The following is an 11,548-nucleotide window of genomic DNA, read 5'->3' as shown; positions in this document are numbered from 1 at the left end:
CTTAAACAGATCTGATGTGATTGGTCAAAAGACCAATTAGTAGGGATACATTTTCAAAATATTTGGTCAGGCTAATAATTACTTGCATAATCTGACGTGTGAGTTTGCATGATTGTATATTTTGCTCAATAGCAGTAACATGAGATTCATCAGGGTTTACATAATTAAAATGTCTAAGCATATTACTGAATGTCCATCTGTTTTGCATGGTCACCAATGAAGGGGTGCATAATACATCAACCAGTTCATTATTCCTTACTGTGTGTTAGATGAACCGCAATGCAACTAATTCCTCAAGGATCATTTTTTATAGATTAAAGTGCAAGACTGTCTCAAATGTGTCCTATAAGGTAAAAAAAAGTTACTCCAAAAAATGGGCAACAATCTTGTATGAAACAGTTGTAATATTGTGTAAGTGCCACCGTACCAACAATTGACCCCAGTTGTGAACGTAGAACTCCAGGTTATGCTCAGTGTGTCAAACTAATAAAAACCGCAACAAAAAATTATCACAGTGCATTTAATTTAATTTATAGATTTAAACAACTGCCTAACAAGTTCATCCACTTTCCACAACGAGGATCAAGGGAAGCAGTGAGACCACATCCTGCACCTTCAGTTCTCTGAAGATTCTTCTTCATGCCCCATTTAATATTTCAAAGGAAACTAGACGTTGGTATAATATAACCGGTACCACAGCAAAAATCTGAATTGTATCTTAAAGTGCGGCTGCAGTATTCATTTCAGTAACCGAAAAAATAGGAAATTAAGGGTTTTCCCCCCATGATGTCAAACAATACTTCATGTGATTGATCTATTCAGAGTTAGTTCCTCTTGGCCAGTCAAGTCATAATACAGGAAGTACAGAAGAGAGATGAACCGTAGGCTCCAAGATAAGCCTTCCAGACTTGACACAGGAACCGTAAAGCTTATAGTCACAAGACATTTCCTTGGCTTGCCAATAACATGGCTGTGTTACAGTTAATATAGACTTCGTTCCTTGCATGATAAACAATGTTTCTTTCGGAGGCACATGCGACGGTGAGGCCTTTGACCTGGAGGTGCTACCATATGTGTGATTCACAGTGAGTCATTTTGATAACACCAACCCCTCCTCCAAGTCGCCTATAGTTCATTCCACCATAGAGCCTGGAGGAAGAGAAGGAAATTAATATCTTCACGTTCAACACAAGCCCTCTAGGGATAATATGTCTCAAGTAACCTGTTGCATGCGGTTACCTACCTCCATGTGTTAGCGTCAGGATCATAGACCTCTATTGTTTTGAGATACGTTGTCCCGTCAAAGCCACCCACAGCCATTAACTGGCCATTTACCACTGCTAGTCCAACCTGCAAGACAAACAATGCTCCAAACATCAACAGGTGTAAAGCAACATATTTTTTTTCTAGCTAGTTAAACCCAACTTTGACTAAATTACCTGATTTGATTGAAAAGTCCAACACTTTACCTCTTTATCTTAAAATAAATCACCCAAACCAAACAGAAATCAATGTGAAAGATCCAGACTGACCCCACTACGTCTTGAAGTCATGGCTACAACAGCTGACCACTGGTTGGTCCTGGGGTTGTAGCGCTCAGCACTGCTCAGCTCGGTGGTGTCGTCCCGGCCTCCTACGGAGTAGATCATGTCCTGGTACACTGCACAGCCCAGGTGTTTTCTCCTGGTGCCCATGGGAGAGACGGTGTGCCAGCGGTTCTCCTGGGGGTTGTACCTTTCTACTGTGGTAAGATTAGAGCAGAGGCAGAGCAGACATGGAGTAAGAAAGGGGGTTAGAGCAGGGTCATATTCATTAGTGTACACTATAAAGCGTAGCAAGTTAACAAGTGTTTCTTATTGGGGCGGCAGGGTAGCCTAGTGGTTAGAGTGTTGGACCGGAAGGTTGTGAGTTCAAACCCCCAAGCTGACAAGGTACAAATCTGCCGTTCTGCCCCTGAACAGGCAGTTAACCCACTGTTCCTAGGCCGTCATTGAAAATAAGAATTTGTTCTTAACTGACTTGCCTGGTTAAATAAAGGTAACATTTTTTTTTTTTTTTTTTAAATTGGACAAGTTCAGATAGTCTCCCTGTTTCAGTCCGTTTTCATCCATTTGGTGCCTAATGACCACCCAGATCTCTAGGGAACTATAGGGACATTATGTGATTCTAGGATCTCTTTTCTTAGGATCTCTGAAGCTTCTACAGTGGATTATCTGTATAAATAGTGTACACCCTGTTAATTACGTGTTGACTAATGAAAGATATTGCACTGTTTTCTAAGTGCCTAATCTGTACCTGTATTGAGAGGGGACGTGCCATCTGAACCTCCCACTGCATAGAGGAAGCCCCCCAGTACAGCCACGGCTACACCCAGGCGCCTGGTGCTCATCGAGGCCACGCGCGTCCATTTGTTCTCCTTGGGGTCGTATCTGTAACAGATCATGCATTACATTACTCAGTGGAGTCAGCTTTCTGTGATATTTCAGGAGGCATGTTAATGGTTTGTTATAATACTTAGTATTGCAAGATGAATTGTCTTTGCCTCAGCATGATAGAAAACAGTGTGATTTGTAAAAGACAAATACAGCAAATTAAACCGTGAATATGTATTGTAAGTGTGACCTTTCAACAATGTTGAGGCAGGATACTCCATCTTGGCCCCCTACTGCATACAGATACCCTCCCAGGACAGCCACACCCACACTGGTCCTGCATGTGCTTGTGGGAGCTACATCACTACTCCATTGATTTGTCTTGGGGTCATACCTGTAGTGGAGAGTGAGTTCAGTACAGTACAGTACACTAAGATAAGGAAGTTCAACAATGGAAGGAAGACCAGCCTTTTGATAAGATCTAGGGTGTGTTCCAATATTCCCTATATAGTGCACTACTTTGACCAGAGCCCTGTGGAACCTGGTCATATGTAGTGCCATTTGGGACAAGGCCCTATAAATAAACATTAACAAGGTGGTGACTCAGTGGACATCGTTTTCAAAACGGGGAAGGAAACGCTAACCTCTCCACACTGTTGAGATATGAGGACCCGTCATGGCCTCCAACAGCATAGAGAAGATCGTCAAGGACGCTGACACCCACTCCACAGCGCCTCTTACTCATGGAAGCCACCATGCGCCACTCGTTGGTCTGTGGGTCGTATCGTTCGACACTGGAGATGGCATCCCCACTGCACCACCCGCCAACTGGGAATATCAAGAACAAAAAAAAACTTGGTACAAATTTGTCTCTTCTAACCCTACCCTTTAGAATATTAAATGGCAACATGTTGGAAAAAGTACACGACTGTCATTTTGAAATACCTTTGATAGCAGAAGTGATCAGACATGGGTACTAAGAGAATGCAGCGAGGTTCAAGAGTTAAAATACTAACCTGCAAACAGCACTTCTCCACACCGGATGGGCTTCCGAGGGCGTGTTCTTGGCCCTTGCATTAGAGGGCGCTCTTGGGGCAAGAGCAGGTAATTCTTTGCCTCATCAACCAGGTCTCTGCACTCCTCATCACTTTTGATGAGAGGGTCTGATCCTACCGTTCCCACCAGGAATTTTGGGCTCAGAAGAGGAAGACGAACATGCTGGAGGACCTATAACCAGAAAACATATCCTAACTCAATGACTTACCAAGTGGAATAAGTTACAGACAAACACTTTTGATTTTAAACATGTTCTTAGTGTTCAGTCCTTCTTTTGTGAATCAAAACTACAGGTATATATCAAGTTTAATGCAACACCACATACCATCTCATACAATTATTTATTTATATAGCAGGTATTATCACCTGCGGCAGCTGTGGCCGGCGCTCCTGAATGCTGTACTTGACCCAGGCCATGACTGCGTTGAAAACCTGCTCCTCACTTCGCACATTCAGTTCGTCACTGGAGATTATATCTATCAGCTGGTTGGCTGGAAGCAGCATGAACTCCTCACTCTCCATCACCTGAGGGCAAAGCAAGCAAAATGACCTAAGTCACTAATCAGGTGAAACCTGTTCAAAGTCCACAAAAAGACAGGGGCTGTGCTCAGGAGAATGATGCATGGTAAGGCAGTCAAGTTAAACCGGCAGCAGCATCTAATTCCCAAATTCTGAAAGTTCTGTGGCAGTTATTTCCTAACGTTGGGGTTTAACTTAATGGAAATTCTAAAACTGTATGTAAAGAAAACAAAATACAATGTAGAAAAGGTATTAACTTTATTGCTGGGATTCACATTTAAGGCTGTGGGGCAAAAATTACTCAAGGACACCTCTCTCTGGAGTTCACTAACTGATAACCAGTGTGGATTTTCAAATGACTAGCTAGACCAAGTAACCAAAAAATGTCTCTGATAAGCAGAGCTAAGATGAGCAACATAGTTTTTTTCTAAATGACAAAGAAACACTTTGTAGATTGCGCCTCAGAGAGTGAGTGCACAGAGACGCACATGTATGCAAGATAGAGATCTTACCTCTTGAAAGTTGTGCTGTGTAAACTTGTCAGCTATCCGCAGCAGCTCGCGGCAAGAGTGGGTGTCAGCAAAGGCACGGATACCCAGGCAATTTGAGGGGTCCAACTGGCGCTTGAGGAACTCGCAGCAAGCCTCCTGAATCTCGGCCAGCTGTAACAGACAAGCGGCGGGCAGCAATGTCTGCACATTGCCTTCCTCAACGGTAACCTGCGAAGTGTAGGCAAAGTCAATGAGCAGCTCCATGGCCCGCTCATCAATGTCCCGGATCACAACCTCTGTCTGACGGCTCTCGGCCAGCTCGCCTGTGAACATGGCCCTGAAGTAAGGGCTGCAGGCCGAAAGGATCACTCTGTGGGCATAGATCTTTTTGGCGCCGACCACCAACACGACATCACACAGTTCTCTGTGCTTGCGTAGCAGATTGATGACCTCTAATGTCTGGCGAGGGTGCTTGTCGGACACATAGGGCATGCGTGCCGGCTGGGGCACACCCTCTGGGAGCTTGTTGGGATCACCCAGTGTGCAGCGTGCGGTGATGTCCATTCCGGTGTTGTCTGGGCGTGCGCTGGTACCCCTGCAGAACAGACACAAAAGGCCAGACAGAATAGGGATAAACATCCACAATTCACACTAACATTGATTTATCACAAAAAACAGCCACCACAAAAATCCAATCAAAGTTAATAATTGGTAATGTCAACATTGGTATTGGTGGGAGCCAGTGTCAAAGTTGATCTAATAATTCCTTAAGCTAAAAAGACATCAGCTATGTCTGTCTGAACTACGGAAAGTTGAGGTCTAGATGTGAAAGAACCAAGTACCAAAATAGACATCTCCTTTCAACTAGGCTATGACTTACTGGTGGTCTAGGGTGCAATCCAAGGTCTCTTCAGCTAGCAATCCAAGGTCTCTTCAGCTGGCCCTAGCCCTCAAGGTCTCTTCGCTGGCCATGGCAGAACACTGACATTCCTGTCTTGCAGTCATACTGCTCGTTCTGTGCGTGGTGGTATTGTCATGCTGGAGGGTCATGTCAGGAAAACCTGCAGGAAGGATACCACATGAGGGAGGAGGATGTCTTCCCTGTAATGCACAGTGTTGAGATTGCCTGCAGTGACAACAAGCTCAGTCCGATGATGCTGTGACACACCGCCCCAGACCATGACGAGCCCTCCATCTCCAAATCGATCCCGCTCCAGAGTACAGGCCTCAGTGTAACGCTCATTCCTTCGATGACAAACGTGAATCCGACCATCACCCCTGGTGAGACAAAACTGTGACTTGTCAGTGAAGAGCACTTCTTGCCAGTCCTGCCTGGTCCAGTGACAGTGGGTTTGTGTCCATAGGCGACATTGTTGCCGGTGATGTCTGGTGAGGAACTGTCTTACAACAGGCCTACAAGCCCTCAGTCTAGCCTCTCAGCCTATTGTGGACAGTATGAGCACTGATGGAGGGATTGTGCGTTCCTGGCGTAACTCGGGCAGTTGTTGTTGCCGCCATGCTGTACCTGTCCCACAGGTGTGATGTTCGGATGTACCGATCCTGTGCAGGTGTTGTTACACGTGGTCTGCCACTGCGAGGACGATCCGCTGGCCGTCCTGTCTCTCTGTAGCTCTGTCTTAGGCGTCTCACAGTACAGACATGGCAATTTATTGCACTGGCCACATTTGCAGTCCTCATGCCTCCTTGCAGCATGCCTAAGGCACATTCATGCAGATGTCAGGGACCCTGGGCATCTTTCTTTTGGTGTTTTTCAGAGTCAATAGAAAGGCCTCTTTAGTGTCCTAAGCTTTCATAACTGTGACCTTAATTGCCTACTGACTGTAAGCTGTTAGTGTCTTTACACTAACAGCTCCACAGGTGTATGTTCATTAATTGTTTGTGGTTCATTGAACAAGCATGGGAAACAGTGTTTAAACCCTTTACAATGAAGATTTGTGAATTTATTTGAATTTTTACGAATTATCTTTGAAAGAGAGTTTTGTAGAATCATTCTGAACTCAACAACCCTTAAATTTCGATCATATTACATTAAAACACATTTACAGTGCCTTGCGAAAGTATTCGGCCCCCATGAACTTTGCGACCTTTTGCCACATTTCAGGCTTCAAACATAAAGATATAAAACTGTATTTTTTTTGTGAAGAATCAACAACAAGTGGGACCTAATCATGAAGTGGAACGACATTTATTGGATATTTCAAACTTTTAAAAAAAATCAAAAACTGAAAGATTGGGCGTGCAAAATTATTCAGCCCCCTTAAGTTAATACTTTGTAGCGCCACCTTTTGCTGCGATTACAGCTGTAAGTCGCTTGGGGTATGTCTCTATCAGTTTTGCACATCGAGAGACTGACATTTTTTCCCATTCCTCCTTGCAAAACAGCTCGAGCTCAGTGAGGTTGGATGGAGAGCATTTGTGAACAGCAGTTTTCAGTTCTTTCCACAGATTCTCGATTGGATTCAGGTCTGGACTTTGACTTGGCCATTCTAACACCTGGATATGTTTATTTTTGAACCATTCCATTGTAGATTTTGCTTTATGTTTTGGATCATTGTCTTGTTGGAAGACAAATCTCCGTCCCAGTCTCAGGTCTTTTGCAGACCATCAGGTTTTCTTCCAGAATGGTCCTGTATTTGGCTCCATCCATCTTCCCATCAATTTTAACCATCTTCCCTGTCCCTGCTGAAGAAAAGCAGGCCCAAACCATGATGCTGCCACCACCATGTTTGACAGTGGGGATGGTGTGTTCAGCTGTGTTGCTTTTACGCCAAACATAACGTTTTGCATTGTTGCCAAAAAGTTCAATTTTGGTTTCATCTGACCAGAGCACCTTCTTCCACATGTTTGGTGTGTCTCCCAGGTGGCTTGTGGCAAACTTTAAACTACACTTTTTATGGATATCTTTAAGAAATGGCTTTCTTCTTGCCACTCTTCCATAAAGGCCAGATTTGTGCAATATACGACTGATTGTTGTCCTATGGACAGAGTCTCCCACCTCAGCTGTAGATCTCTGCAGTTCATCCAGAGTGATCATGGGCCTCTTGGCTGCATCTCTGATCAGTCTTCTCCTTGTATGAGCTGAAAGTTTAGAGGAACGGCCAGGTCTTGGTAGATTTGCAGTGGTCTGATACTCTTTCCATTTCAATATTATCGCTTGCACAGTGCTCCTTGGGATTTTAAAAGCTTGGGAAATCTTTTTGTATCCAAATCCGGCTTTAAACTTCTTCACAACAGTATCTCGGACCTGCCTGGTGTGTTCCTTGTTCTTCATGATGCTCTCTGCGCTTTTAACGGACCTCTGAGACTATCACAGTGCAGGTGCATTTATACGGAGACTTGATTACACACAGGTGGATTGTATTTATCATCATTAGTCATTTAGGTCAACATTGGATCATTCAGAGATCCTCACTGAACTTCTGGAGAGAGTTTGCTGCACTGAAAGTAAAGGGGCTGAATAATTTTGCACGCCCAATTTTTCAGTTTTTGATTTGTTAAAAAAGTTTGAAATATCCAATAAATGTCGTTCCACTTCATGATTGTGTCCCACTTGTTGTTGATTCTTCACAAAAAAAATACAGTTTTATATCTTTATGTTTGAAGCCTGGAATGTGGCAAAAGGTCGCAAAGTTCAAGGGGGCCGAATACTTTCGCAAGGCACTGTATACATGTTGATTTGAAGATTTCCAACAAATCTAGCCTATATAAAAAATTAACTACTCTCAAATTTCTGTCACTTGCAATGAAGAATGATGAACTAAACAAGGACACAATTGTCATTGGATGTCAAAGGACATAATTCTTTGACAGATAAAATAATTTTAATTTAAATTGTAAAAAATCAAGCCACAACAAAAAACATCTGGAGCTCATCACATACCTGCGCATTGGCTTTCCATCCATGCACAGAAAACAAATTTTGGTCCCACAACTTTTTGCCAACCTTTGTGAATAGAAAAACAAGGGAAGGATAAGTTTCAATTCATTGATAGGGAGGGATGCTAGCCCGCACAAGTCACTACCACTGCAACACACATAACACCAATGTTGATGTAGCCAGCAGATTCAACCAGCATGCTTACAGCTGCACTAGGGTCAGACAGCCTTCCTGTTTAGATTAAGATACTGCAGAGCTGTCTCCAGTATTTATGCTGCAATAGTTTGTGTTGGGGGGCTAGGGTCAGTCTGTTATATCTGGAGTATTTATCCTGTCTTATCCGGTGTCCTGTGTGAATTTAAGTATGCTCTCTCCATTTCTATCTTTCGGAAGACCTGAGCCTTAGGACCATGCCTCAGGACTACCTGGCCTGATGACTCCTTGCTGTCCCAGTCCACGTGGACGTGCTGCTGCTCCAGTTTCAACTGTTCTGCCTGCAGCTATGGAACCCTGACCTGTTCACCGGGCATGCTACCTTGTCCCAGACCTGCTGTTTTCAACTCTCTAGAGACAGCAGGAGCGGTAGAGATACTCTGAATAGCCAACTGACATTTACTCCTAAGGTGCTGACCTGTTGCACCCTCTACAACCACTGTGATTATTATTATTTGACCCTGCGGGTCATCTATGAACATTTGAACATCTTGGCCATGTTCTGTTATAATCTCCACCCGGCACAGCCAGAAGAGAACTGACCACCCCTCACAGCCTGGTTCCTCTCTAGGTTTCTTCCTAGGTTCTGGCCTTTCAAGGGAGTTTTTCCCAGCCACCGTGCTTCTACACCTGCATTGCTTGCTGTTTGGGGTTTTAGGCTGAGTTTCCGTACAGCACTTTGTGACATCAGCTGATCTAAGAAGGGCTTTATAAATGAATTTGATTGATATAACTCGGAAAACCTACCTCAATTGAGGGATGAGAAATGCATTGTACTCCAAATGGTCAACTGTTACATAGAGAATACTGAACAACTGCAAAAAAACTAGCAGTAGTGCAATCTTCTCAGTGTAACTGGGATAATGGAACAATTCGGAGTACAATGCATTTCTCATCCCTCAATTTACATTTTCTGAACCATATCTTGCGCTGGCTCTGCTGTGTCTTAATCTACACATGAAGGCTATCCGACCCTAGTGCAGCTGTAGGCAAGCGGGTCAGATCTGCTGGCTACTTTTGATGCAGATGAGATTGAACTCTATCTAGCTAACTAAACAAGCTAGACAAAACCTCAAACTAAGCTAGGAAATGACTGACACTTACTAGCTAACTAATTCATATATTTATTTAGCAGTCTGCAATCCATTTTAAAGACTAGTAAAAAGATAACATCAGCGATAGAGATAGTGCCTACAAAAATACACCATTACTAACTCCGCTATGGTTCGTTGGACAAAGCCTATGGTGAAATGGCGTTTTTGTAGAGTTTTTGGATAAATGCCAAAAACAAGGTCTGTGGTAAATACAGGCTTAGGAGGATCTTGTATGTTTTGTTCTATGAGATTATCTTCATCCGCTAACGTCACTTTTTAATTAATTCTTAAGCATTTATGTAATAAAAAAAAACACATAAAAGCTTCATAATTCTTAAAGGCATTGTTAACTGACCGATATCTCATATAACAAAATGTAAAAGATCTATGCCTGGCGTAACTCGGGCAGTTGTTGTTGCCATCCTGTACCTGTCCCACAGGTGTGATGTTCGGATGTACCGATCCTGTGCAGGTGTTGTTACACGTGGCCTGCCACTGTTAACCTTAGGCTTTTGTATAAACGCTGAAAATAAGGTATATTCTTTCCCCATAGGGATGGCTGAACGAACCAGAGGTAAATAATGTCCGGGTTTTAGGACAACAAACTGTCTAAGTTAAAATCAAAGATTTTATAACTAAACCAAGAGACCAAAGCTTGTTGTGTCCAATGGGAACAAGCAAGGAGGTAGGCAGAGCCAATCAAGGTTGTGGGCAGAGCCAAGCAAGGAGGTGGGCAGAGCCAAACAAGAAGGTGGGCAGAGCCAAGCAAGGAGGTGGGCAGAGCCAAGCAAGGAGGTGGGCAGAGCCAAGCAAGGTGGTGGGCAGAGCCAAGCAAGGAGGTGGGCAGAGCCAAGCAAGGAGGTGGGCAGAGCCAAGCAAAGGAGTGGGCAGAGCCAAGCAAAGGGGTGGGCAGAGCCAAGCAAAGGGGTGGGCAGAGCCAAGCAAAGGGGTGGGCAGAGCTAAGCAAGGAGATTCAGATTCTAGTTTTGGGAACAAACGGTATTGAGATCAAATGTTTAATTGATGAGACGTCCATCTCATTCCATCTTCTCTCACTGCCATATTTGGTAAAGAGTGGAAACGACAACCAGATGCTTGACATTTAAACATCCAGTGAAATTTCTGTGTCTATATCATAGCGTATTTAACATTTAGCAAGCTAGCTGGCTTGCCAACTTGGAAATATTCTAACGTTTGTTAGCCTTTTCCTGATCGCTAAGTTAGCTAGCTAACCACAAATATTTTCGGGAGAGAAATGCTATTGTTACTGGATCAAGAACATAGGTCTAAAACCACTACTTACCTTATACTTACATTCGAACGTCTAGCAAAGTGTCAGATAGCCAATATTTGAAATACTTTGCATGATCACAAGCTACGCTTTTGACATTCCATAAAATTCCAATCAACAGGAAATGTGCACTGGAGAGCAAGGTCCCCCTCAGAACGATTATAGGCTAAGGTTCCGATGTGCGCACTGTACAATAATGGATACATGTTTGTGGGAATCTTCTTTACCGTAAACGCACTGTTTTAGCATATACACTTTCCACACCATTGAAAATACAAAAAAAGTTTTTTAGCGATTTATGTTAGCAGGAAATTAGAACAAAAAGTTACCATTGTATCCGTGGAAACAATAAATATAATGTATCCATAGACGTCGAAGGAGTACAAAAACATTTGGAAAATGTATATTTCTGGCAATTAAGAGGCACCAGAGGATTTGTTTGGGGAAAAGGATGAGATGGGTAGAAATGCACTTTTCACTGCATGTACAGATTAAGTCGGAAGTTTACATACACTTAGGTTGGAGTCATTAAAACTTGTTTTTCAACGACTCCACAAATTTCTTGTTAACAAACTATAGTTTTGGCAAGTCAGTTAGGACATCTACTTTGTGCA

The 11,548-nt window shown here is 43.3% G+C and overlaps 1 protein-coding gene across 5 annotated transcripts; it reads right to left on the bottom strand.

Moving 5' to 3' along the window:
- Positions 1-506: 506 nt before the first annotated feature.
- LOC110530305 (kelch-like protein 20) lies at positions 507-11,095 on the bottom strand. Of its 5 annotated transcripts, XM_036985936.1 has the most exons (12): positions 10,958-11,074; positions 8,340-8,402; positions 5,319-5,499; positions 4,460-5,033; positions 3,795-3,953; positions 3,389-3,599; positions 3,017-3,200; positions 2,623-2,766; positions 2,296-2,429; positions 1,533-1,741; positions 1,244-1,350; positions 507-1,149 (listed from the first exon to the last, which is right to left on the bottom strand). In XM_036985936.1, the coding sequence occupies exons 4-12, from the start codon at positions 5,000-5,002 to the stop codon at positions 1,065-1,067; spliced, it is 1,776 nt and encodes a 591-aa protein (XP_036841831.1). In that variant the 5' UTR covers positions 5,003-5,033; positions 5,319-5,499; positions 8,340-8,402; positions 10,958-11,074; the 3' UTR covers positions 507-1,064. The 5 variants fall into 5 exon arrangements, with proteins under 5 accessions (XP_036841831.1, XP_021468906.1, XP_021468904.1 ...); XM_021613231.2 differs by lacking the exon at positions 5,319-5,499 and having other exon boundaries at positions 10,947-11,095; XM_021613229.2 differs by lacking the exon at positions 5,319-5,499 and having other exon boundaries at positions 1,533-1,738; positions 10,958-11,075.
- Between the last annotated feature and the right edge of the window lie 453 nt (positions 11,096-11,548).

The sequence above is a fragment of the Oncorhynchus mykiss genome, chromosome 8, assembly GCF_013265735.2.
Source record: "Oncorhynchus mykiss isolate Arlee chromosome 8, USDA_OmykA_1.1, whole genome shotgun sequence".
NCBI lineage: Eukaryota > Metazoa > Chordata > Actinopteri > Salmoniformes > Salmonidae > Oncorhynchus > Oncorhynchus mykiss.
Note: the sequence above shows the minus strand (reverse complement) of the source record. Positions and strands in the feature narration are given on the sequence as shown.

What these genes read in the sequence shown, in the direction of transcription:
- LOC110530305 (XM_021613228.2), bottom strand. An exon ending in GATGGAAAGCCAATGCGCAG is followed by an intron (nt 5,034 to 8,339) that starts GTATGTGATGAG and finishes TCTGTTCTGCAG; the next exon opens with GGGTACCAGCGCACGCCCAG. An exon ending in GCCGGCCACAGCTGCCGCAG is followed by an intron (nt 3,600 to 3,794) that starts GTGATAATACCT and finishes TTCTGGTTATAG; the next exon opens with GTCCTCCAGCATGTTCGTCT.